The sequence below is a fragment of the Centrocercus urophasianus genome, unplaced genomic scaffold (genome assembly GCF_019232065.1).
Source record: "Centrocercus urophasianus isolate 14NV4802_14NV808 unplaced genomic scaffold, USGS_Curo_1.0 seq_14, whole genome shotgun sequence".
Lineage (NCBI taxonomy): Eukaryota > Metazoa > Chordata > Aves > Galliformes > Phasianidae > Centrocercus > Centrocercus urophasianus.
Window position 1 is genome coordinate 50,792,300 of NW_024884586.1, and position 25,657 is coordinate 50,817,956.

Sequence of the window (25,657 nt, forward strand, 5' to 3'; positions counted from 1 at the left end):
CTTTTCTCCATGCTGAACAAGCCCAGCTCCCTCAGCCTGTCAGGAGCAAAAAATGCATTTAAGTGTAAGAGGCGACATAAGAAAAAGTCACATTGAAACCACCAGCATTAGAAAGGTTCCAATGACTAGGAGAAAAGTCAAAAATAAATAAATATGCTTCACACTGAGGAACTGTGGGATCACAGTGTCTGACATGCCTAACAAACCATTTATTTTCATGATTTGCATTACGATGTCAATACACAAGGCAAACACTGAAGAAAACACATTCATCACAATCACAAATAAAACTCTCAGAAGCTCAAGTAATTGTTCTCTGCTTTGTTATCAGAGAGTGAAAATCAATCATGGTTTTCCAAATAACAGCCCTGCTAGACCAAAAAAAGCACAGAAAAAGCAGAAAGCAGCACCCTGGAGGAAAACTTTTCCAAGTGCTATCTTATGAAAGTCACAAAAACAACCTCATATAACTTTCATCTGGAGAAAAGGAAATAAAGAAACGAACAGAAGTATCAAGTTCCCTATTGGTTTATTTCATTGGTTAATATTCAATCTGTGTCACATGTAACACATAACCATGTAATTTTAATTCCAGAATGTCGGCATTATATTTAGAATCCCCCAGAGGACTATGCATGAGAACCAATTTTCTAAGAAGGAACATTACCAACCTTCCAAGGCAGCATCAGGAAGACAAAGCACAAAGCAATTACTGGCATGTGTAGCACTGCTGGAAACACCTGCCATTTATTTCCCAATCAGAAATAAAGGCATGCATACAACTCCCATAAACATCAAATAAAAAGAAATAATGTCACCGTACATTGTTTCATCTGATGCTTGGCTACATTCTTGGACAGCTGCTTCCACTGTGGACAGTTCAATCATATTAGTTGACACTGGAAAGAAAATTTCCAAGAGTTAAAAGTGCAGCATATGGAGAGTGGTAAGAAAGCGTGGGGGTCTCAAATACTTTATAAGAAATGGTTGAGTCTTCTCTACTACACAAAAAAGCATATTTTCAAAAAGGTAACAGCACACAGGATGGATCACTTAGTATTCTTACCAGTAGGATGCATCTCAAGCAAAAAATTAACCCACACTCATATTGTGCCCACCATTAATTCACTAAACACGGACAGCAAGACAATTATAGCTTATGCAAAGCTGCCAAATATACTACAAATGTGTTAGATGAGAACTTTCACATTCTGAAGGTTAATTTTATTCCAGAACATTATCACACAGATTGCTGTCATATATAAGTATTCAAACAGCTTAGCACAATCTTGGAGACAGGCACATTGTTGCCTTCATAGATGTTAAACTGATAATTGAAACCCAAAAACATTTCCAAACGCTGACGTCTTGTTGAATTTGAGAAGGACACCAAGGCATGGATTCACAAAAGGATTTGGTCAGTGCTGCCAAGCCTGACTGCTGGAGTTGCTGACTCAGGAAACAAAATCACACCTCATGTAAGTCAGTGCTGAAGTGCAGAGCAGGAGGGGCACCAGGTGAGCCAGCAAGAATCAGGGGGGATATCAGCACATCCAAATTGTGGTCTCTAGCAACTCATGGTCATTAGCTGGACAACGCTGGCATTTATTGCACAAAATCCCACCTTGTACAAAGACCAGCATTAGCAAAAACACCAACCACATTGGTACTACATTGGCCCTGGAGCTTCTTGTACTGATTTAGAACTGCTCAAAAATGTGCACATGTGAATTTGTACCAGCAGGCTTCACACTAGGTGAGGACCAGCTCTTCAAACTGCTTTGGCTCCCTATCTGATCAGCTGTGTTTTCCAATGGCTAGTGTAAGAACGTAAAGTTATAACTTCTGTTGTTGCTACTCTATAGATAAAGCAATCAAATGCCCACATTTCATTTAACCTGCTTTAAATAGGAGAGCTGAGAATGTTTCCCGAACTCATATAAGGCCTAACGTTTATATGGGATCGAATCTCCTCAGCCAAAAAACTGGTCAGGTTTTCTGGATCTCATGAGCTCAGATTATTGAACACATGTGCATGTTAGGCATCAGTGCCACCTCCTTCAGCCATGCTCTTTAAGTAAGGATGTGACAACCTCTGTGTTTTGTGGCCCACAATTAGGGACACTGTGTCTGAGGACACACAGTCCAGACTAAGCAGGAAATGGCACCCAAAGAAAAAACTCCTGCCAGGATGACAGAGTTTCAGACATGCTCAGAATTACAGGAGTTGTGGGAATGCTACCAGCAATAGTTCAACTCATAGAGTGTCTCATGCATAAAGAGGGTTTCCCAGGAGTTTTCTGGATTCACTTTTGGACTCAGCCATTTATGATATCTGATGCATTTTCATACATCAAGGATGTACAGCTCATCCATTGCTGTAGTGCCCCAACTGTTAGCAGCACCTTCAGCCCAACATTACTGCAAGATCAGTCAGCATAACAGAACATCAGCACCTGCCTTGAGCAAACAGAGAACATTCAGGTGCTGTTCAGAAGATGCTGAACAGAGATTCAGGTGCTGTTATCTCCTTCCATAGTTGCTTTAAGCACATGTACTGGATTGTTACAGCACTCCTACCTGCCTCTCCACCTGAATGCAAGTGCAGTGACCTCTGGTCAAAGGGAGGTAACTGTTCTCACAGATACAGCGAGGCTCTGAAAATTACAGCTGTCAACAACATTAATATTTCTCTGGACCTGGGCTACAGAATAACAAGTGAACTAACTTCTTGCTATTTCTTGGGTTTATTTGAGTGTTTTAGATGACAGTTTCATATACAAAGATGCCCACGCAAACTCAGCTAGGAGCTTTTAGTAGCTGGCAGTGAAGAATTTCACTACTCTTGGAATCCAAAAGTCAGGAGCTACCAACTTGCCAACTTTTCAAACAGCAAAGTGACACTGACTTTTGCTGACATTACAAACTTCAGTATTTAACAAAACAAAATGTCAACAAATACATCTATCTTGATCAACCTCCTAGACCAGAGTGACACTGTAGTGCGTAAGTTGTCAGTAATTCTGTCTAAATAACATTGTAAGTGCAAGATAATCTTAGCAAGCTTAGGAAAAAAGTGTTTACTTACAAGGCTGTTTTTCAACAGCATCGATGATTCTGTCAATTACGTCTTCAAACTCTTCTTCATTGAGGGACTGAAGAGTTTCAGTGAGATATTTTACAGCTTCCCTAATGTCAACAAAGAAAGTTAGCTCAAGAAGCAATTAACATTCAGTAAAGTTCATATGAACTGTGTCAGTTTTGGCAGATGTGCATACAATCACTAAATGCCCTGTGATTAAAAAAGTAGAAACTATTAGTACTGATTTTTTTTTAAAACTTGCGCCCACTGCCTCTTGTCCTGTCACAGTGTGCTGTTAAGAAGTCCCTCCTCCTTCTTCCTAATTACCTTTGAACAAGATTGGGGTTAAATTTCCCTGAGCCTTTCCTTCTTGAGGCTGAACAAACCCAAATCCTTAGCATTTTTCCACATGTCGAGGTCAGGCTGGACAGAATTGAGCACCTGATGGAGCTGTTGGAGTCCCTGTTCATTGCAGGGGAATTGGACCACATGACCTTTAAGGATCCATTTCGACTCAAACAATTCCACGACTCTAAATTCTCCAACTTTGTAATCACCTTGGTGGTCTTCCACAGAGCCCTCCCCCATTTTTCAATATCTCTTTTGAACCAAGGAGACCAAAACCAGAGCTTTTTTTGCTGCCTCTCACACCTTCTCTGTGCTGTGGCTCCTTCTCTCCACAAGTCCCTTTTGGACAGCTAGATCACCTCCATCTTCCATCCCAAGGGCTGAACAGAGCTGGCTCATCCCTCAGGTACTGCAAGCCCACGCTAGCCTCAACTGCCTTCTGCAGGATTCACTCCACTTTATCAGTAGCTGTGATGCTGGAGTTATTGTACAATCACAGAATCATTTAATGTTGGAAAAGACCTCTAAGATCCCCAAGCCCAACCTATCCTCACCGTGTCCATTAAGGCACGTACGTCCCTCAGTATCACACATTCTAAATTAAATGAGAATTACAAATCCACTTCTTCCCTCATCCTTAAATACACTCTTGCAGTTAAAGATAACGATTTTCTTATTACCATCCTCTGCCAGACAATCAAACTGGCTCTCGGTTAACGGCCCGACCTTCGCATTGCTGTTTAACAGCAGGCTCGGGGCTCGGTCTCCTAACGAAAGAGCCAGGACCTCGTTTAAAACAATCACAATCTATTCACATCAGATACAAAGCAGAGCTGATACTATGCAGAATCCTCAAAGGCGAAATTCGAGTATCGACCCAACAACGCGGCAGCTCATCGGGGAGGGGACGGAGGAGAGCTTTTAGGCAGCTTTTGGCGCTCCCTAGACCCGAGCGACGGGCGGAGGTGGACGGAAGAGGCCCACGGCAGGGCAGGAGGCGTTCGGGCAGCCCGAGAGGAGCCTCCGAGCCCGGCCGAGGCCTGCAGCCGCCTCCGCGCCCGCCCCGCGCCCCGCTACTCACGCCCGCAGCATCAGCCCCCGCGCCCGGAACGCGCAGCCCAGGCGGCGCCGCAGCCGCTCCGGCTCCATGGCTGCCGCTTGGCGCCCAGCAGCGCCGCGCCGCCCCGCCGCCCCGGCCCTGCCCCGGGGTGGGAGGAGGCCGCGGGCCGGCCGGGATGCCGAGTGCAGCTGCAGCTCTCGCGCTCCATCGCTCGACTCTTAATTTCTCCTCTCTCTCGGATCGGTTGGTCTAAGTTTCGTCAGGCCTGGGTCGCAGCTGTCAGCAGTGTGCTGGAATTGGGAGGTCTGTTGCTCATCACCTTTAGTAAAGGAAGGGCACGCGGTGATCCTGGTCTGTTTTCTTCTGCTCTGACATCATATCTGTCCCATCCAAACATCGTCTTCACCAATGTCAGTTGTCCCCAAATTTTGTATAAGTCAAACTCGCTCAGAGTTCGCACTAAACCACAACACAAAATCCAAACGCTCCTTGAACACCTCCAGCGTCGGTGACTCCACCACCTCCCTGGGCCGCCCATTCCAGTGGGCTCCTCACCACCCTCACTGTAAAAGATTTGTATTGATCTGCACCCACAGCTTCACGTTACAGCAGCTCCATGCTGAAGAGGAGCATTGACGACGCGTGAAGATGAACTCAAAGTTCTTCAGTTCATCGCCCTGCAGCAGTGGCTGTCAATGTTCCAGCATCTTTAAAGATGAATCAGGTTGGATAAAAGATTTCTTCTCCAAAAGAGCAGTGCTGCAGTGGCACAGCTGCCTGGCAGTGGTGGGTCACCTTCCCTGGAGGTGTTACAGAGCTGTGGAGATGTGGCACTGAGGGATGTGGGCAGTGGGCACAGTCGGGTGGGCTGGGGTTGGGGTTTGGGAGCTCCAACCTGAGCGATTCTGTGATTCTATAAATGCCCCCACGACTGACTTTTCACACAGGCAGGGAATTACACTCTTTTTTTTCCTTTGAGCTTGAGCATCTGAAGTCTGTCACAGCATACTAAGTCCTGGTACAAAGCACAGTAAATGCACTGCACCTCTTGCAGTTCCAGTCCTGTGGGGCAGCTGCCTCCTCTCCAGCCAAAAAACGACTGATACTTCATCGAAATCCTCCCAGCCTCATCTACTAAAGTACGGCCTTTGTTTCACAGAAGGCTCAAAAAGTAACTGAAAGAAAGATCCTCAATCAAAACACTTTGGGGATATAAAGCCAGATTGAAAATGTCAGCTTATTTTCTGTAGTCCATTCTCAACTGCATCATTTATAATCAATTCCCCTCATCTGGAGGAAGCTCATGGGCGAAGCTGAATCTATCTACTCTCTTTAGATATAAAGCTACCATCTGACAGGTCTCAGCTATTTTGGCAGGAAACACGATCCATTTTTCATCTCAGATAGGTGTGAATTATGAACCTTATGTAAGTTCTTCTATTTGCTAAGATTACTGCCTTTCCTTCTTAAAAAAATAAAAAATAAAATAATCTGATTTTGCCAATGTCTCACCCAGAGAAGGAAGGTAGCCCTCTTCTAACAGAAGAAATATTAATTTCTTTTAAAACACATGACCAAACCAGGAACACAGAGAAAATTCCTGCGGCACCCTGCAGTGCTTGGGGTTCTGGTAGGTTGCCTGGAGCCTCCCACCAGAGATATAAAAGTATTCCAGTGTGAGCTACAGACTTCTGTTCCCAGAACCATCTTTTTCATGCTCTGGAAGCCAGGCCCAGCTCTTCGCCTCCAGTTTGCAATGACTCTTGACATGAGTACTATAGCATCAGCACACATGGCTTGAGAGGAGGGAGCTGACTGAGACAGTCTGATGGTTCGTGATCAATTAAGCTCCAGGAGGGAAGGTTTAGATTGAGCGTCAGGGGGAAGTTGTGTGCTGTGAGAGTGGTGAGGTGCTGGAACAGCTGCCCAGAGAGGCTGTGATGCCCCGTCCATCCGTGGAGGTGTTGAAGGCCAGGTTGGATGGGGCCCTGGGCAGCCTGGGCTGCTGTGAAATGTGGAGGTTGGTGGCTTTGCCTATGGCGGGGGGCTGAGACTTGACGATCCTTGGGGTCCCTTCCCAACCCAAGCCATTCTATGATTCCATGATCACACAGCACATCTGCCTAGAGCCAAAGATAGATGGGTGGAATTGTTGTTATACCAAACATGACAGATTATCTCGTTTTTGACCAGTACTCCATGGTCAAAAAACATGAGCTGCTTCATACTGCCCAAAGTATCTTTCTGAGATCACATCATAGCTCTACTTGACTTACAGATGTGTTTCTCTATCAAATGTTTCCTTCCTGTGCTTTAATCATCATCCCAGTGCATCATTCTTACTTTTATTAATTTTAACAACCGTTGACAGTTAATGTCCTCCCTTATTGATCACTTCTGATCAGGAAATGTGTCTCACTTTGTGTCCTTTTACAGATGTTCAAATATATGTTTCTCAGAAATTCTACACTGCTACTCGTGAAGAGCTGTACCTGGATTATTTCAAATTCCATTCATTCCAAATGGATCCACTCTTTGGCTGAAACTCACTGGGTTGTTGACTGAACAGTGCAGGAGCTAAAATGGGAATGAATGCATATCTCAGCCTGCTGCTCAAGGGCAAGCCAATAGGGAGGAGTGTGTGTTGGGGGGGGTTGAAGGGTAGTGACCACTCAGAGAAAAACTGTAGTTGGAATCATGATGGGAGATGACATGTTCAATGTCAGGCTGGTTGGGGCTCTGAGCACCTGATGGAGCTGTAGATGTCCATGTTCATTGCAGGGGAATTGGAACAGATGGCCTCAATATGTCCCGTCCAACTCAAATGATTCCCTGATGAGTTCACAGTGAGCTTGCAGCACCAGCTCCATGCAGTTAAGTTCAGCAGTGGCCCCAACATGCAGATCCTGCACAGCAGCCCTGGGATCCCCCTGCAGTGCTCTGCCACCTGTGGTTGGAAGCTTCATCTGCTTTAGAGCTGAAGATCAGACGGTAGCAATTCACAGAATAGCCCTCACTAAGGTCAGTGGTTTGAAATGCTACACAATTGTTTTTCTATCAGAAGTATTTCGCAGCTGCTGTTTGGCAGGAGCCAGACAAGCAAGTTTCTGAGAATCACAGAATGGCCCAAGTTGGAAGGGACCTCAAAGATCACGAAGCTCCAACTCCCCTGTGCCATGCAGGGCCACCAACCTCCACATTTCACAGCAGCCCAGGCTGCCCAGGGCCCCATCCAACCTGGCCTTCAACACCTCCACGGATGGACGGGGCATCACAGCCTCTCTGGGCAGCTGTTCCAGCACCTCACCACTCTCACAGCACACAACTTCCCCCTGACATCCAACCTCCATCTGCCCTCCCTCAACTTCAAGCCATTTCCCCTTGTCCTGCTGTCATCTCCCCTTTCCAAGAGCTGACTCCCCTCCTGTCTGTAGGTTCTCTTTAGGTACTGCAGGCTGCAATGAGGTCACCCCGCAGCCTTCTTTTCTCCAGGCTGAACAAGCCAAGTTTCACTATGGTTGTCCTAGGCCACGTCCCACGTTGAGCTCTGCCTCAACACAAGCCTCCCTTCCGACTCCTGCACTGGCTTTATGTTCAGGTATCCTACTCTCGGCACCTTCCCGTGCTTTTACCGTCAGGTTTCAGGCCTCAAATCCATCTCTCCGTGCCCCTCACCAGACACATACGGCTGTGCACCCTCTCTGACAGGTCCCGTTCCGGGAGAGCCGCGAACAGCCAGCTAAGCACAGCCCCGCCGCCAGCCTGCCCCGCCTGCAGCGCCGGAGCACAGGGCAGAGGGCAGCCCGCCGCCGCCCCACCCTTTGGACCCTCCTCGCTTCCCGTCCGCCCGAGGGGAGCGAGCGGCGCCGAGCCGCAGCCTCTCCTAGAGGAGACGTTGGCGGGGTGCGAGCGCTGAGGCACGCGAGCTGCTTCCTCCTCCTCCTCCTCCCTAAGATGGCGGCAGACTCCATGGAGCAGTTCTGCGTGGCCGAGGAGCGGAGCGGTCACTGCGCCGTGGTGGACGGCAACTTTCTCTACGTGTGGGGGGGATACGTGGTAAGGCGGGAGGAGGCGGGCGGAGGGCGCCGAGGGCGAGGGGAGAAGGGGAGGGAGGAGAGGAAAAGCGAGCGGGGGACGCGTAGCCGCGCGGCGGGGGGGCGCGCGCTCCTCACGGGGCTGAGGCGCCCCGGGGTGAGGGAGCGGCACGGAGCGGGGCTGACGGGGGACTGGCAGAAGACTGAGAGGAGGCTGCCTCGCCGCTCCGCGTCGCCCCCTCGGCCGGTGCAGCCCCTCGCGGGCCGGCGGCGCGGCGCTGTTTACCTCAGCGCGGGCGCTGATTGGCCGTTGGGGCGGCGCGCGCCGTGGGGGCGGGAGGTTCAAACGGCGGCGGCGCGCGGGGTGGGCGTTGGGCGCGGCCGTCGTGGCTGCTGTGAGGGAGGAGCCCGCCGTGCTCCTAACCGCCCTGCTGGGTTCTCACTGTAACCCGCTCAGGAAGGCTGCCCGGAGCCCGACCCTTCCTCAACCTGTGATCGACCGCTCTGGGCTAAATACCTTTCCTCCTTCCTTTCGGGCGTGTCAGCGTTAATTTGCGGATGTTTTGTTGTTTGTTTTTCTTTCTCCATCGTGTAATTTGTGCTCTTGTTGAGTCCCTGCGTTTTTTGCTTATTAGTAGTTAAGTGCTGCGTGCTTTCTTCCTTAGAAAGCAGTTCTGTTGGTTCACAGCTAAGCTGGTACCAGGCGGAAAACACACCTGCTCTTTGCCTTCAAGGCATCACTGTCAGTTCTGGTATAAACAAATCCTTGTGGTTCTTAGTTCTAAGTTAATTTAGCCTTTAAAATAAGAACGCAGTGTTGTATACAGTTCATTTTATCCATGGTGCCTGCACCCACTGGTCCTAAGATGTGCATGTTGGAAGTAGCAGTCCTGGTCTTTCTCTAGGTTAAAACATGCTGCTTCTCACTACTTGTTTTTCCCTTGTTTTTCCCAGGTTAGCTTTTAGATAAGCAAAACTGCTCTGTGTTCAAACAAAGCTATTCCTGGATGTGAAGTTTAGAAGAGATCGTATGTTGTGAGCAGGCAGCAGCACGCTTCTGGGGCAATCAGGTCCCTCTGGTTTCTGGAAATCAGAATATTCTTCTCTGAAGTGCTCAATTTAAGCAATGGGATAGAGCTGAGCGGCTTGTGGAATCTGAAGGATTTCTGTGCTCCAGTGCTTGATCAGTTGACCCGAAAGGAGTTTTGCTGCCAGTATTGAAAATACAGAGAGAGAAACTGAAGGGCTGTTGGGAAGCTGTGAAGTGTCCTGTGAGCTGTTCCTGCAGGGTTCTTTCCTGTTAGGGCCTTCAGTAGGTGGTGTAGGAGGAAGATGTCATGGTTTAACTTTGAGGAAGTTAACTGCCTCTCAAATATGAACACATCAGATGTTCTGTCACATTCAGGAAGGTCTAATACACTTCTTTGTCCTTATATTCAGTAATACTCTATAGCTGTGCAGCATCTAACTCCCTGGAAATCTCTGTGCCATAGTCTTCTGAAACGCAGGTTGGATTGACCTGACTAGTGTAACCCTTCACAAAAACATATGACTTTGTTTTTACCTTTTACGTGCTGTTGGTGGCCTATTGCCCAGTGACTTATTATTCAGAGCTGGTTCTCCAGCAAATTCTTGGCCTCAGTTGTACCTAGATTAAATATAGCAGACTTCTGCGCTTCCTTTAAAGCTGCGAACTGTGTGCTATGGCAGAGAAAGGCACCTGGCAGGATAAAGTGTACCAAAGGTAGTGCTTGTTTGCCTGTTCAACACCTCTCAAATTGATGAGGTAATAATAAGGGCAAGTAATGAATATCAGTAATTAATAACTACGTTTCCATTTTGTGTATGAGCTCATTTACTCTCGTTCATTTCATTTTTATCTATGCTTTTTATTTCTCTGGCTGCTTATTCCCTTAATTCCTCGCAAAGGTTAAGGCAATAATGACACAATAGTTACCCAGCTGGAGTTCTGCCATCACGTTCTTTCAGATTTGCTTTTCCTGGCTGTTATCCTTTCTCATCAGTATTTCCCAAATTATTTTTCTTTCATATACAGCTCCTGTTTCACAGAGCAGTCAGGTTTCTCCTTCATGTTATGACATCCATTAAGCTTTTCTGTATTTGACAATTGGTTAAGGCCCTTCATGCTGCTGCTACCCATAACTGCTCATGTGCTTTTCGTTTATGCTTTTCTCTTTGTTTTGCTATGTTCTGCCTGGAATTGCCTCAGTGACTTGAGGAAAGACCCAGTGCAAAAGGAAAAACATCTTCTTTGAACTTCTAGTATAAAATGTAAATTATTAGCATTATTGAGCTGCGTGCTCAAAAAGGTAACGATCAGAGCAAAAAAGCATGACTGTTCTGGTAGATCATATCCTTAAGAGCATTCCATGTTGCTAAGTAACGTGATCTGGTATTCATTTTAAAATATATGGTGCATAATATATGAGTGATTAAACATCTGATTTTTTTTGTTCCTTTTTAGTCGATTGAAGAAAATGAAGTGTATTTGCCTAATGATGAGCTCTGGATCTATGAAATGGATAGTGGGTTATGGTAAGTTGAATTATTTATATTTAATTAATATACTAAATTGGTATTTGTGTAGGTTATAGTTAGCTGCCATGCAAAGACTTCAGTTATGTGAGTTATTGGTTACTGGGAGTTCACATTGCAGGTGTGTAATGCGAAGACTGGAAAACAGACACGTATACTTCCAAATTACACATTAATTGCTTAAATATCATTGTGGGGTTTGCTTTGCTTTTTTTCTTGAAAGAACATTTGAAATGGCCACTTAAGTCTCTGCTGTTACAATAGATGTATTTTACTTGTGCCTTGTCCTCCATACATTAATGTTCAAGGACTATTTAAATATTTGGGTTGTTGATCTATTTACAATTACATGTATTTGTGCTATTACTTATAACTGTGTTATGAGTGTATTTGTAAAAGTAATTCTTAACTAACCAAATCTTGCATGTCTTTAGCACTTTAATCATTGCATTTTTTATTTACTCTGCTTATATATCATATATAGAGAGATAATAATGCTTCTGTTCAAAGTTTTCTTACGGAATCTACTGTAATTGTGTTCAGTCTGTCAAGTAGGATTAATTTGGGTTCATATGTGTGCTCTGCCAGCTGCTTTTCTAGTATCCCAACTGTTTATGTATTTCTTGCTTACCCATATGAAAAACATCAATTTGAAATTGAGGAAGAAGGGGATCAGGACTGTCTCAATAGAGCATCTTATAGTATGTATGAAATTCCACGCTTTGGTCAAATGACTGACTTTGAAAGCAGCATTCTGGCTGTTGTTGTCTGTGTCTTTTGGTGAAAGGGCTGGCCAAAGCAACCCCATATCCTCTCATTCCTTCCCCCGTCCCCGTGTTGCTGTATCATGTGTGTTGGTACAGCTGTTCATATGGGCACGTAGGAAATTGGATCAGGAAAGCGATCCGAGTTATATTTAACTTCTCTTTTTTTCAGACTTAGTTTTCAGATGGATCAGTTTTTGAGTTCATTCACTTCCAGCACCAGCAGTTGTGTGCATACAGCTGAGTGCACAGCGTGACACAGGAACAAGAGAGCAAGAGCAGAGAAGGGGAAGGTGGCTTTGATGGCAGAGCAAAGATACTTGGGCACAGTGCCCCGTACTGCTGCTGTCCAGCACAGTGTTCAGTAAGGTTACACGTTCATCGTTCACATCTGGTGATTAAGGACATGTAAAGCTTTTCCTTTTAAAGGAAGCTGCTTTCAGTTCTTGTAGGCTGGGATAAGGTCGAGCATCAGAACTCAAAGCTGCATGAATCCTTCTCTTCTCTATGGTCACCAGTGGTAGAAACTGAAGGCATCTGGTTGAAGTGCAGATGTGGCAAAGATGGGAGTGAATGGGATTGTCTGGTCAGTAGGCCTAGCAGAGAAAAGAAATACTGGAACCAGGTGGGAGGCCGTGCCTGAGGAAAGAGACATAACAGAAATTACTGGTTTGTAGGTGACACTGGCAAGGAGAAGGCTGGGGACTGCTGAATGCTTCTTGATGAAACTGACACTGTTAAAGCTTTTGTGTTGTGCTAAATACAGTGCAAACTGTGGTTTGAGAAGTGACTGATTGAGGTGTGACCCAGTACCACAATTAGTGAGAACTGCAGACCTGTATTTCTACTTCTGCCTCAGTTCTCCACTTCAGTTATAAAGAACAATACCATGTTCTAATTTCAGGAGTTTTTACAATTATTGCTAATACTATTTCCAGTGTTTTAATAACTATTTTTTTAGCCATAGTAATAGCCTTTTAATTTGAGAAGCTTCATAAATGCATGCACAATATTCAAGTGAAAGCACTCTTATACCACCAGAGCCTGACTTCCTGTATCAGCTGTGGTTTCTACTAGTTATAGCCAGCACACTGCAACTGTGTTTTTAGCTTTAAGCACAAAAATCATTAATACCTGTACTTTGAGTTTGTTCATTTTAGCATGTTTGGAAACAGCATTGTGAGACTTAATATACTTGCCAAATTGCAGGACGATGCACCTGATGGAAGGAGAGCTGCCTACCTCCATGTCAGGAAGCTGTGGAGCAAGCATTAATGGGAAGCTGTACATTTTTGGTGGATTTGATGATAAAGGATACAGTAATCGGGTATTGTGTTCTTTTCTTCATAACGTGTCGTATTTGAACAAACAGGAATACTGACCTGACTGAAATATGGAGAAATGTAAGGAAAAACTCTCGTTTGTAGAAAAAGTGTACTTTTAAACTGACCAAAAAAACCCCTTTCTGTTTTAATGTTCAACTCCATTTATTTTTTTCTTTGGATTTTTGTTGAATCGTAGCTTCAGAACGAGACTCAGTTTGAAACATTTCATTTCTAAGAATTGCCAGAGCTTTCCTGAGGACTTTAAAAAAAAAATTGATAGTGGCAGTTGAAATTGATCTTGCACATCACTTTGGTGATTACCTTCCTCACATAGTGAGCAGTAGATAAAATATAGCTGCTGGTTTTCACAGTAACCAAAGAGCGAAGCGGCTTTGCTATCATTTAGTGCAGAGGCAGGTGAGAATTCAGTGCAGACTAGAAAATAACTGATAGGAAGGCTGCCGTCACCTTTCAGGTTAGCAGTCCCTTCTCAAACACTGCTGATTTTGGTGTGGGTATTCCATTTAGGTCAGGTAGAAATACCTGTGGTTATTAGAACTGAACAGAGAGCTGCTGCAGGTTGCTTGCAAGGCTTCTGTTGGCAGGAGGAGCAGGGTATTACTATGCTGGTCCGACAGAGAAGGCAAGGAAGCTGGCCACTCGTGTTTTAACTGTGTTTTTGTGGTGAATGGGGCTCTTGCCATGCGTTGCTATCTATTATGAAGTTCAGACTGTGTTTTTATTTTTTAAAGGAACAGCATATTCTGGGGGTAGGGATGTTGGTTTTGGTACCACTTTGTGCCAGATCGTTCAGCACCATTTATACTGAAAATGTTGTGATTTTGTTTCTCTTTTAAGCTGTATTATGTTAATTTGCGAACAAAAAATGGAACCTATAGGTGGAAAAAAATCACCAATTTTAAAGGTCAACCTCCTACACCACGTGACAAGCTCTCCTGCTGGGTGTACAAGGACAGGTAACACATTAACAATATTTATTATGTATTGACTGCAGAGAGGGAGTGCTATAACATGAAGAGAACACAGGCTGGTGATGTGTGACACTAAATCTTAGCTTGAGTTGCTGTGGGATTTTGTGTGACTCTCCTAACTTTATACCAGAGTTCTCTCACGTGTGAGCTGAATGAATGGTAAGTATTAACATGCTTTAGGAGAGGGTTAGGAAGCTCAGGGAAAGTTTCTGGGTTGCTTTGAGGCTTTGGGTAAAAACTATTGCACTTGTATTACTTCCAGAAGTTAAAAGAAATCAGTGTAGAAATGACATTGAATTTCTGTTGTGTTATGTAGCTATTAATTTATTTCCTGCAATAGGGTATATTTAGTATATTTTGAAGTATTTTTAGTAGCATACAAGTACTAAGAATTGCAAGGACATGTCAGTATCATTGCATTATAAGATCCAAGCCAGCCCATGTATGTGTTATATAATTACTGAGCATATTTGGGGAAAAAAATGCTTAGCTAAAACATATTTTACATCAGATTTTACAGTTATTATGGCAGGTTGCTGGATTGTGGCATCTGTAGTCACAACTGAGTGATGTCAGCTATTTATGACAAAATTATTGTGAATGAGTAAGAATGTGGTATATGCTAAACATTTCAAAATGTAAATGCTTCGGATGGATTCTACACTAGAGATGTTCAGATTAAGCTGTATGATGCATCTGGGCTGTATCTTGGTTTTGTAATTCTAATTTAACTACAAGATAAACAAAAATTGTATCTTAGAATCACAGAATGGTTTGGATTGGAAAAGACTTTAAAGATCATCCAGTCCCAACCCCTGCTGCAGGCAGGGACACCTCCCTCTAGAGCAGGTTGCTCCCAGCCCCATCCAGCCTGGCCTGGAGTGCTTCCAGGGAGGGACATCCACAGCCTCACTGGGCAACCTGCTCCAGTGTCTCCGTGTATTTGAAGCAAGCTGCATTTGCTATTAATGCAAGATCATTCAAAATTAAAAGGTAGTCTGAATAGATAAACTTAATCAGTACACTGAGATCACCTGTTTCAGGTGGCAGAGTGTAACCAGCATAACCTTTTTGTTTAACAAGAGCACGTGGGGCCCAGCTATGCACCTTAGAATTTCACAAGGTGTGAATTTGCAGATCTTAGTGTACTGCACGATGCTTTCACTGTTTATCTGAATGTGTGTGTTTGGTGGCCCTGCTAGGCAGGGGGGTTGGAACTACATGATCCTTGAGGTCCCTTCCAACCCGGATGATTCTGTGATTCTGTGTTTGCTTAGGAATGTCAGTCTGGAATGACTTCACCATGGCATCATTTCCTTAATTGCCCTCTCCCAAGATACCAAATACCCTCAAATGCTGAAGTTAAACAAACCTTTAGGAGCCATTTCCTGTGGATGGCTCTTTGATGGGTGGAATATGAGGCCAGGAGGTGTGTGAGGATGCCTGCAGCATGTTCAGTAACTTTTAGTTGGAAGAATCTCTTGAGTTATGGAAGGACTTTGTGAGCTGAGCTTTGGGAACATTAGTTGAAAAAGGGGGATTATGGAAAGCTAACAAATATTGCAGAAGCATGGGAAGTGGAAAAAGCGTGGAGATGTTCTGCCTTGTGTGTAATGTGTCATTTTGCCTTGTGTCTGCAAACATGACTGTGATAAACTTGTGGGTGGAGGAATGCAGAGTGGGCACTTGGAGGTATCTTGTATCTCCCTCCTCATAGAGGTGGATTTTTGTCAGGCACAGAGGACTGTAACAGTTCTACCTTCGTGCTGGAAAGGTTCTATGTATAATTAGGTGCAACGTGAAATATTTGTATTTGTGTTATTCATAATACAGTAGGTAAAGCAAAACTTGAAACTGATCATTACAGCTTATTCATTTGAATGCTATGTTAAAAGCTAACTTCTTTTTTCTGTTGGTGTTTCAGGCTAATATATTTTGGGGGCTATGGCTGTAGGAAGCACAATGAGCTGAGTGATTGCTTTGATGTCCATGATGCATTTTGGGTAAGGGATTTCCTGCAACTTAGAATGTTTTGTCCTTCCTGATTGTCAAAACATGGCCTTTTTGCTTTGCTCACTAGGTGTGAAGGTCTGCTTGATTGTCTTTTATGTGTAGAATCAGCACAAATGTAAATTTGAGTCTTCTATTGAAAATCTCTTGTTGCACTTTGGATGGGGTTGAGCATTTATTTGTAGCACCCACTGCTAGGCTTTGAGTACAATGAAACAAAATGCTGTGAAAGTGAAAACAAAGACAGTATTTAAAATCTGAAAGTGTACTTTAAGCATAGAACTCCCAGAGTATGTTAGATTTTCTTTTTTTCCTTGAAGTAATAGCAGGGAATATTATAGCTTCACAGATGTAATGGACAAACACCACTGGTGGTTTTTCTTAATTTCTTTACCAAGTCAATGCTAGGTGCTTTAATGACTGTAATGAGCTCCTACAGATGGCAGAAGGAAGGAGTCTGGTGAAAGTGTCCATTCACATGAATTAATAGATATGCATTCAAAGGAGTGCAGAGCCTTAGCTCACATGCTAAATATTGCCTTACAGGAAATGTACTACTTTGTGCAGTAAGATATATTGTAGAACTTGCCTACTGCAGCCACTGATTTTGGAGCTCAAAACTCGTTTTCAGAAGAGCCATCATCCCTAATGCTCCGACTGCTGCTGGTCTGCTTTAACCACACCCAAGTTCCTCTAAAACACTTTAAAACAGCCCTCCTTGGTTTTTTTCCTTAAATAAAATAGTTCAGTTTATTTTCTTTTTGATAGATCACTTCTCAGTCTGTACCCTTTAATGAGCACATAGATTTTAAGATGAAATAACATTTTTTATTTCTGAACTTCTCTTTTAGGAAGGACAGATTTTCTGGGGATGGCATAATGATGTTCATGTTTTTGATACAAACACACAAACTTGGTCTCAACCTGCAATTAGAGTGAGTGTTTTTAAGTCTTGCTGTCTGAGATAATTGTGTTTTTCCTGCATTTTGAATAGTTCCCAAGCTCTAGAAATTGATGTCAGGACAAACAATTGGAATATGCATGGTGTCACACTGGTTTGTAATGCTGAACAGGAGGATGCTTGACAGAACTGAAATGTGCAGGACTCAAGGTTTGACACCGTGACTTTCTCCCTCCAGGATGTGATTAGATGGGTGTTGGGTTTCTTCTGTCATGTTCTGAGACTAAAAATATAGAAAGGTTCAGAGAGCTATTTGTAATATGTATAGATTAGATGCTACAGTATTTCATACCTAGAATGCAGAGCTTTGTATTCAGACTTCAAATGTTGGGAATACAAAATTACTGTCAGCTCTCCATTACTGGAAGGATGAGGCACTGGAATACTCCCCAAAACCATTTATTGTGTATAGCAGAGAGGTGCTGAGAATCAGTCAGAGCATGGAGGCATTCCAGTGGCCCTCACACAGCACGTGTGGATCCTACAGAATGCATTCTGCTGCCTCTTGGGCTGTCCTGTAGTTCTTTCAGGGCTGGAAATGTTCCTTACCTGGGGCATAAGCATTAAGCCATGCTGCATGTCCTAGCAAAGGCCTTCTGGGACACAGCAAAGGTCTTTGGGCAGTGTGTGGTGTAAATGTATGAATGGTTTTAGTGGTGCCTGCTGGTGTTGATGAACACTGTTGATCTGTTTCGATGTGAAGCTGTTTGGTTGATTGCAACTGTGTATAATTAATCTGCAATGTGGGTGAGCTTTCACAGATAACTGAGAGTTGGCCCTATGAGAATTTAAGGCTGGCCAGGGGATTTCTTCCTCCCTTCTTTCCCCTCTCCTTTTTCATAAAGCTGATAGGTCAGTCAGTGTGAGTGATAGCAACAGTGGTCTTGAAATTGAGGCTCTCTTGGTTTAACATTCAGCCCTCATAGCCTTAAAAAAGGCCAAGAGAGAGACAGAAAACCTATCTGTATTGTTAGATGAGGCCTGCAGTCTTTATTTGTGAAGTACAAATGTTGGTTAATATGAGGGGGTTACGTGTGCATTGTTTGAGTGCTGGATAAATGCAGTTGCTGTATTGTCTTGGGGCCTAGTATTGAAAAATGTTTCAACAAATCCCTCATAGTCATGCAGTCAGGTTAGAATAAACAGTCCAGATAGCCTCCAGCAAATACAGTATTTCAGTATTCTTCCAAAGGAGTGGATATACTCAGTTTCCCAGTAAAATACTGACATTAAATAGAATAATATAGAGATTCAGAAAATCCTGCTGAGTTTACAGAAAGACTCATTAGAGGTATATGGCAACAAGGTCTGTTGCCATAGGTTTTATTTACCAGATGTTCTGAAATTCCTACAAAATTAAATGCAAAAAAATGAAATTATTATTTAAAAATAAAAGCTATCTCTTTCCAACTTACCCAGGGAAGATTTTGTAGCATGTGGCTGTTAGGTGTTACACAAACACTAAGAATCTGATCCCAGAGATGTCTGGTACCAGTTCCTGATAGTTTGCACTTGGGAAAAAGTAAAGTTTCCTGGAATATATCAGCAGTTACTGATGTGTTATTTTAATTTCATGCTTAGGAAGTAAAGATAGATGAATTGAATTTCACTTGAATAAATCATTGATGAATTAGACCAGGAGGGAATACATTAAGCATTAGCAACTGAAGGAACTCACTGGAAGCTGTCCTTAGCAGCTTTGTGTATCTTCTAATGCCTGTGGAGTCTTGGATGTGCTTATAAATTATTTATCGATGCCTGTTGGCCTTTGTGACCGACTGCCCACGAGTCCTTGGCTGACACTTTGACCACGTTGTGAAATGACATCTATTGATCCTTCCAGGGTGGAGATCCACCTCAGCCTCGAGCAGCCCACACGTGTGCTGTACTGGGAAATAAAGGATACATCTTTGGAGGACGAGTGCTGGTTAGTGTATAATTAAAACATTTATTGGTGGTAACGTTATTTTTTTTTTTGGTAGAGTTTGTTTCCTTGTTTTGAAGGTTGTTTTTTTTCTTGTTTGTTTGTTTGTTTTAAAGCAAATTATTTTTGCAGTAGAAACAAGTCCAAAGCATTACTGGCCTAACCAGTATGTTTATGAGTGGTGAACCCAGAATGCTCTTTCATTCCCCTGTGCCTTACAAAAGGGAGATTCTGTCTTTCTCTCTACAGTATTGATGCTGAAATATGAATTGTACCAAAAAGGGAAAAGCAGATTGACTGTATGATAAATGTAAATGCTTAGAAATCAACAAAAATGGCTGACCTGCATCTGTAGGAGATGCTTCTTGAGAAGCAGAGAGAGAACAAACCTGACAGCAGATCAGATTTTAATAAATGGAGGGATGCTAGTATTCTGTGCTTGGTACAGCATTGCAGGTTTATGCATTGCTTAATGAAATGATAGCAAGTAGTGAACACAACCAGGATTTTAGCTTGTGCTATTTTTCTTTCCTAGAGAAAGGGAAACTATGTCAGAACAGTCATTTCTTCCTCATTTTTACCTGCTGGGAATTTGAAGTTTATTATAGTGTGTTTGATATATTTTTATATTTACAATTGCAACACATGCTTCTGAAAGGTAGGAAATACCAGATTTCAGCTGGCTTGATAATTTAAACTATTTTTTGCATACTAGTGTCTGAAATATGGTCATTTAGAAAAGCAGGATGTGATTACAATGTCTGGACACAAAGCTCATGGCTCTGTACGTTCAAGCTGGCCCAGCAAGCTGCAGCACGTTATCTGATAGCACAGGCTGCTGCAGCCAGCAGTCATCTCAGTCCCATTAAGCCTCTCCTCTGCTCTCTGAACTCCAGTTTTGCAGTCTGTCTTTACCTTCAGCATGTTTTGTGTCCTTGTTAAAGAATATGTGAAGAGCATTGGAGACGTTGCTGTCAACAGCTCTTTTCTGTGTGTCCAATAGAGGCTCTTGACCACAAGAGTAAGGTTTGTATGTACTTTCTTGATAGCTGATCTAAGACTGTACTGTTTAGCACACTGTCTTAATTCTACTGCCACTTAGAAATCATCAAGGGCAAAGAGATGTAGATGATGTACTGTGCATGTTTAAAGCAAAGCTGGGTTCTCACTGTATTGTCTTAACTCTTAAGTTCCTTACTTTCCTGGCACTTTTTCACTTGGGGGAAAACAAAAGTCACAGGTATAATCCTATGGTTGGTCATCTGTACCTAAGGAACTTGAAGCTACCACTGGAAAGTAGGGAGATACTAAAATCTCAATAAAACATTTAATTTTTCTAGCATTGGTTAGAGGAAATTTTCTCCTTACACTTCTTCTCTGTTGAAGCATAAAATAAATGTAAGTATTTAAGCCTGAGGCAGCAATCCAATATTAATAATATATATCCCTTTCTTATGTCTGAAAACAGAGATGGTAGTGAGTAGTCTTAACTAATACAGGTTTCACCAAGCATCTGGAAAGTTCTTTGCCAGATTAGTTTTGTTATGGGAGGGAAAATGTACCAACTCTTCTTAGAGCTGCTGCAAAAGCATAGGTAAGATAATATTTTTATACGTCTCCATATGAGCTGGAATTCATAAGAAATGTGAGAAACATTCTGTGAGGCAAGTAAAAAAAAAAAACAACCCACCTAATTTAAGTTACTGTGTACTCACTCATCCATATTTATAAAAAATTGCTACAGTTTTAGCCTGTTTTTTACCTGTTACTGATTCATAGCCTTTAATCGTATTCAGCTAGAAGATGAGCCTTTATGCTTTCTATTGCTATGAAAAGTAACAGTAAAGGAGCTTTTGAAAGCACTCTGTCTCCATAGTTTTACTGTGTGCAAGAAAAGGAGTTAAGTAACTGTTGGTTGGAAATGTCCTATAGTGAACATACACCAGCTTCATTTAGAAAGCTTTGATAACCTAAACCTTGAATTCTCAAGGTAGTAATTTTTCTGTAATTCTGTAATTCTTTCCTGTAATTTTTCCCCATTCAAGTTCTCCTTATTTTTCAAGCTATAAAAGTGGTGCTGTGATTTTTTTTCGTTCTTCTCAGGGAAAGCCTACAGTTCTGTTACAAAATGGCTTACTCCTGCTTGCTCAGATGGAGACCAGACACACAGATCAAGGCAGGTGGAAAATGGCCACAGAAATCAAATATGCAGTCAGTTATTCACTTTGAATTTCTTCCCACCGCTGAGGGAAAAGTTTTTACCCAAGTGCCTTTTCAGGGCAGTCAGAGAGGAAAGTAACCAAGGCTGATCGTGTTGATTCTTAGCAGTCTGCATTATGTTGCCTTTGATACAGGCTCACAATCTTTGGATTGTTGCTGAAGCCCCACCTCTGTCTGGCAAAACTGCAAACAGTAGCTTCCAGAGCTGTGGGTTTGGACAAACATGATTTACAAACATCTAAGGAAATAAATGGGTAGTGGGAGAGACCGAAAAAGTATCTGGTCTTAAGCAAATACCGTGTGTCACAGTTAGCTGCAGTAGGCTGTGAGGTCTATAAATGAATTCTTGCTAACCACAGCTGAACTGAATCCTGCCTCTCATTTAGCAAGTCTACAGACATGAGAGGGAGAGAAAATAAATGTGAAGAACAAAATCTGCAGCTCAGGACCTTCTGATCTACCATTAATTTCTTTGTACTTCTGTGGCCTTCAAAGCTCTGCTCCCTCTGGCTTTCTCTCAGTCTCTCTGTGGTGCAGAGGTACTTTGCAGAACAGGATTGCTTCGTGTGCTGTGTCCAAGCTAAGCCAGGGTTGCTGCACTGTGCCTGTTGCAATTGAACTGCTCTGTGACTCCAGCTAAGACTTCCACACAGCCTCTGCTACCCACAAGTAAAGTTATTAGTAAACTGGAGCTCACCTGTGATTTCTCCACTGAGCTGTTGTGTAATTAGATATGCCCTAAGAGGACGTGCCCTCTGGCTTCTGTTAATTCTGTCTGTTTCACTGCAGGATTCAGAAATACAAGAAAGCTCCAGCCTGAAAGGGTTTTTCTCTCCCTCAAGTAGCACCTGCTTTCTTAATAACCACTTGCTAAATTTCACTGAAGCCACTTGAGAAGGACATGAGAGACGAGTGAAATTTTGGAAAGCTGTATTTAATTTTGTATGAGAGTAGTAAGTGTAATTTCCACCTTAGAGATACCTTATTATCAATTCACTTTCTATTCCAGAAATAAATGAAGGAAGCTTACAGAGTTTAGGAAACATTCAGTGAGGCGTGAGGAGTTGATGTAAGACATGAAGCAGGGAAGGAAAGCTAAAGGCATCAGTAACGAACTGCGGTTCCTGAGAAGAGTAACCTCCCCCCAGAGGGTGAAGTCTTGCTTTTGTCCATAAATTAAGGAGCAAATATGGGGTTGCTCTGCTCCTCCTTCTCCTTCTAGTTCACCATAATACAAATCTTCCCAGGGAAAAGGCTCTACAAGGAACCAGAAAGGGCCAGGAAGTGTCATGAGGCTTCTCCTATTCATCCTTCTGGGAGGAAAGGGCACCTTTTTCCAAAGTTGGAGCTAGAGCTGGTAAAAGAAGATGATGATCAAAATCAATTGTACCAGGAATCATTTGAAAACAGGCTCAGAAGTATTATGTGGACTCTGTTCCTCCAGGTAAGACCCTGAAAATCAGGAATGGGAGAAAGTGGGAAGGAAGGAAAGTTAGTCCAAAAGATGGTGAAGTCTCATGTTTAAGCAGAAAGTTTTCGTATAAAGATTGATGAAGTAGTAATGCAGTCTTTTCAGCAGCTCTTCACGCATCTGATGCCTAATGTATGCATGCTTATATTTCTTTTTAACCTTTTTGTCACTGAAGATAAGAAGATACATTGAACTGCAGTCTTTCTTTTACAAAGATTTGAGTTGTAATAGCTGTTTGATTGTAAATCTGAGCCTGGAGAGCTATACTGAGTTTACTGTAACAGCAGTGATCAATAAATATGTCACCCTTAGTGCCTTTCATCACACTAGAAAGCTAGTCCTGAGACAAAGCAGATCTTGGTTAATGTTTACTGGGCTGCATCTAAATGATTATGCCATAGATACGTAAGATGTCTGAGTCCTTGTGGCTCAGAGGGAAATGCAGACCCTCTTATGATGCTTAATGCTTTTGAGCCTGTTAAGAACCAATGTAGGATTATGAGCTGAGTGATTAAATATAGTAGCTGGGAGTTATAAATACAGGAGCAACTGCAGGAAAACTTGGCATATTTGCCTGTGTGATACCTGACTGTGAGCTTTATAGTTTCCCTAATGAGGGTTGAGTAGATAGACATTTTAATTTATTAAAGCTATGTTAAAGGGCTGAATCTCAGACAGAAATGTCCAACTGATGCTGTGTTTTGAATTCAGAATGAAGTTGATGTAATTACTCATTTGTCAATCTGTTGAAACATTAGCATGTAAAGTTATTATACATTGATTTCCTAGGGACCGAGGAACTGAAAACTGCTCCATCTTCTGCCTTTTTAAAGAGAGGAAAGTCAGCTAAGAGGTCTTGAACAGCATCTTCATGAAAGCTTAATTTGCAATATAACAGCACCTTTCTTTCTTCCCCTCCTTTAATCCATGTCCTCTGTACTGAACTGTTATTCCAAGACGATTAAATATTTGCAATTCTGGAGGCCACAATGTTGTTTTTTTCCCCACCCTATCCTCAAGTGTCTAACTGTGTACAAGTACAGCTGAAGAATCTCAGTAATTGCATTTTGCTTTCTACGTGTGTGATGTGTTCCTCGTTTCCTTCAGAGCCACCTGAAGGAGCAGGAAGCTGCATAGACTTGTCGTGGAAGACAGATCATCTCACTAGCTGTTAGTTGGACCAGATTCTATTGTTATATTCACCTTCTTGTGGGGGTAAAGTTTCTCAGGCAACGCACAAAAGCACTTGTATTCTGTTTTTCTTAAGTCTGTTGGCTTATCTGAAGACAAAACACTAGTTAACATCATCTTCCCCTGGACAGAAACAGGCTAGCACATAAGAGATCAGAGGAGGCCACAGCTATCTTGAAAACCTTGCTGTTCCCTGACAAATGCTGAGAGACCTTCCATAGCTTTGATGGACTGCTCTGGAAGTCTCTCAAACTCACTAACTGGCTGAGTTCTCAGCGATAAAACTACTCCTATTCTGACTTAAATGACAAGTCTAGTTTCTGCCTCAAAGGATCTACAAGCTGGAGAAAGGCTTATTCTAATAGATCTATGGACTGCCTTAGGAGAAAGAAATTGTAAGGTAAGGCAAGCTATATTTCCCTACTTCTCAGATACTGTTTAGTACTACCAAGGGGAATCACAAATGTCAGTCAGGTGTACTGCAAGGCACTGCAAATACTGCTACAATCTCAAGCAAGAAATTTTCTCACATTCTCTTCCCAGTCCCCCTCCTTTTATGTTTTCAAGGCAATTACTTCATTCTAAAACACAGGCATATATGCAAGCGCATTGATTTCCCATTCTTCTTACTGATGCATTTTATTGTTGCCATGGCAAATGCTAAAGGATCATGGAACCTTATTGACAGCAGTAACTTTGTGAAAGGGCTTGCCATCCAGACAAGAAAAGCAAACACAGATGTCTTTAACTTCCTGTGGGATGTCATGCACTGAGTACATCACAAGAAATAAGTGAGCAGGCAGCCAGGAAGACGTGTAGTTACAACCAGAATGCAAATAAAAAATGAGAAGCTATGTATAGAGTGTTGTACCTTGTGCTATTGCCTACTGCGAGTTCTGTGGATGAAAATTAAACACATCTCCAGGAGTCGAGTATCACATAGCTCTTCATTAAAGATTGGTTAAGAATAGAAGTGACTCCGTAGTGCCGCTGCTTTATTACCAGGTGTACTCCTGACAGTTTACTTTCAGAGAGTTGCCTGGTGGGTTTTTTTTTGGTTGTTATTGTTTGCTTGCTTGTTTTTTAGAAGAAATGCTTTCCATCTGCCTCACAGCGCAGAGTTGTTTTAAGGCACACGGGTACAGGTTTCTTGAAAATATCTTCAGTAAATTTTCTGTCCTAGGATGGTATCACTGAAATACTTTGCTCATTGTTTACTTAATACAACTTAACTGGGACATTTTCTTTCTTTCTTCTTCTTTTTTTTTTTTTTTTTTTTATTTTTAATTTATTTTAGCAAACGAGGATGAATGATTTGCACTGCCTGAATTTAGACACTTGGACCTGGTCTGGAAGGTAAGTTTTTCCTCTCTAAAGTTTAAAGTTGAAATGTAGCAAATTGAAACACACAGTTAAATAGTTCCAGTGTTGGTTTTGTAGCTTTTCCAAGAGGAGAATGGGAGTTTGGGGACAATTACAACAGCTGTTACATTGTGATCTCAATTTAATTTAATTTGATAGGGGTTACTACACTTGTTCTGTTCTACACCAAATCATTGTTAATGCTATTTCAAGCACAGCACGCAGTGATTTAACATCCTAATGTCCATGAAGGGTTCATTTATACATATGGAATTTTAGTTGTGATGTCCTTCTGAATACTGTGTTTTCCTATACATTTTCCTATATATTTTGCTCTCTGCAGTCCAGGTTGAGGAA

The 25,657-nt window shown here is 42.7% G+C and overlaps 2 protein-coding genes across 3 annotated transcripts in view; one reads left to right on the forward strand and one right to left on the reverse strand.

The window, feature by feature from the left end:
• POLE2 (DNA polymerase epsilon 2, accessory subunit) overlaps positions 1 to 4,579 on the reverse strand; it is an 11,090-nt gene extending 6,511 nt beyond the window's left edge. Inside the window, exons 1-3 of the mRNA XM_042813626.1 lie at positions 4,512 to 4,579; positions 3,089 to 3,189; positions 750 to 899 (exon numbers count right to left, since the gene is read on the reverse strand). Coding sequence (XP_042669560.1) covers positions 750 to 899; positions 3,089 to 3,189; positions 4,512 to 4,579 — 319 coding nt within the window. The remainder of the gene's footprint in view (positions 1 to 749; positions 900 to 3,088; positions 3,190 to 4,511) is intronic.
• A 3,757-nt stretch (positions 4,580 to 8,336) lies between these two features.
• KLHDC1 (kelch domain containing 1) overlaps positions 8,337 to 25,657 on the forward strand; it is a 28,900-nt gene continuing 11,579 nt past the window's right edge. For both annotated transcript variants that reach the window (XR_006168019.1, XM_042813832.1), the window contains exons 1-8: positions 8,337 to 8,546; positions 11,010 to 11,080; positions 13,054 to 13,171; positions 14,028 to 14,146; positions 16,086 to 16,164; positions 17,023 to 17,106; positions 18,976 to 19,059; positions 25,236 to 25,294. Coding sequence is in view for 1 of the 2 variants with exons in the window: in XM_042813832.1 (XP_042669766.1) it covers positions 8,445 to 8,546; positions 11,010 to 11,080; positions 13,054 to 13,171; positions 14,028 to 14,146; positions 16,086 to 16,164; positions 17,023 to 17,106; positions 18,976 to 19,059; positions 25,236 to 25,294 (716 nt within the window). In the remaining variant the exon portion in view is untranslated. The remainder of the gene's footprint in view (positions 8,547 to 11,009; positions 11,081 to 13,053; positions 13,172 to 14,027; positions 14,147 to 16,085; positions 16,165 to 17,022; positions 17,107 to 18,975; positions 19,060 to 25,235; positions 25,295 to 25,657) is intronic.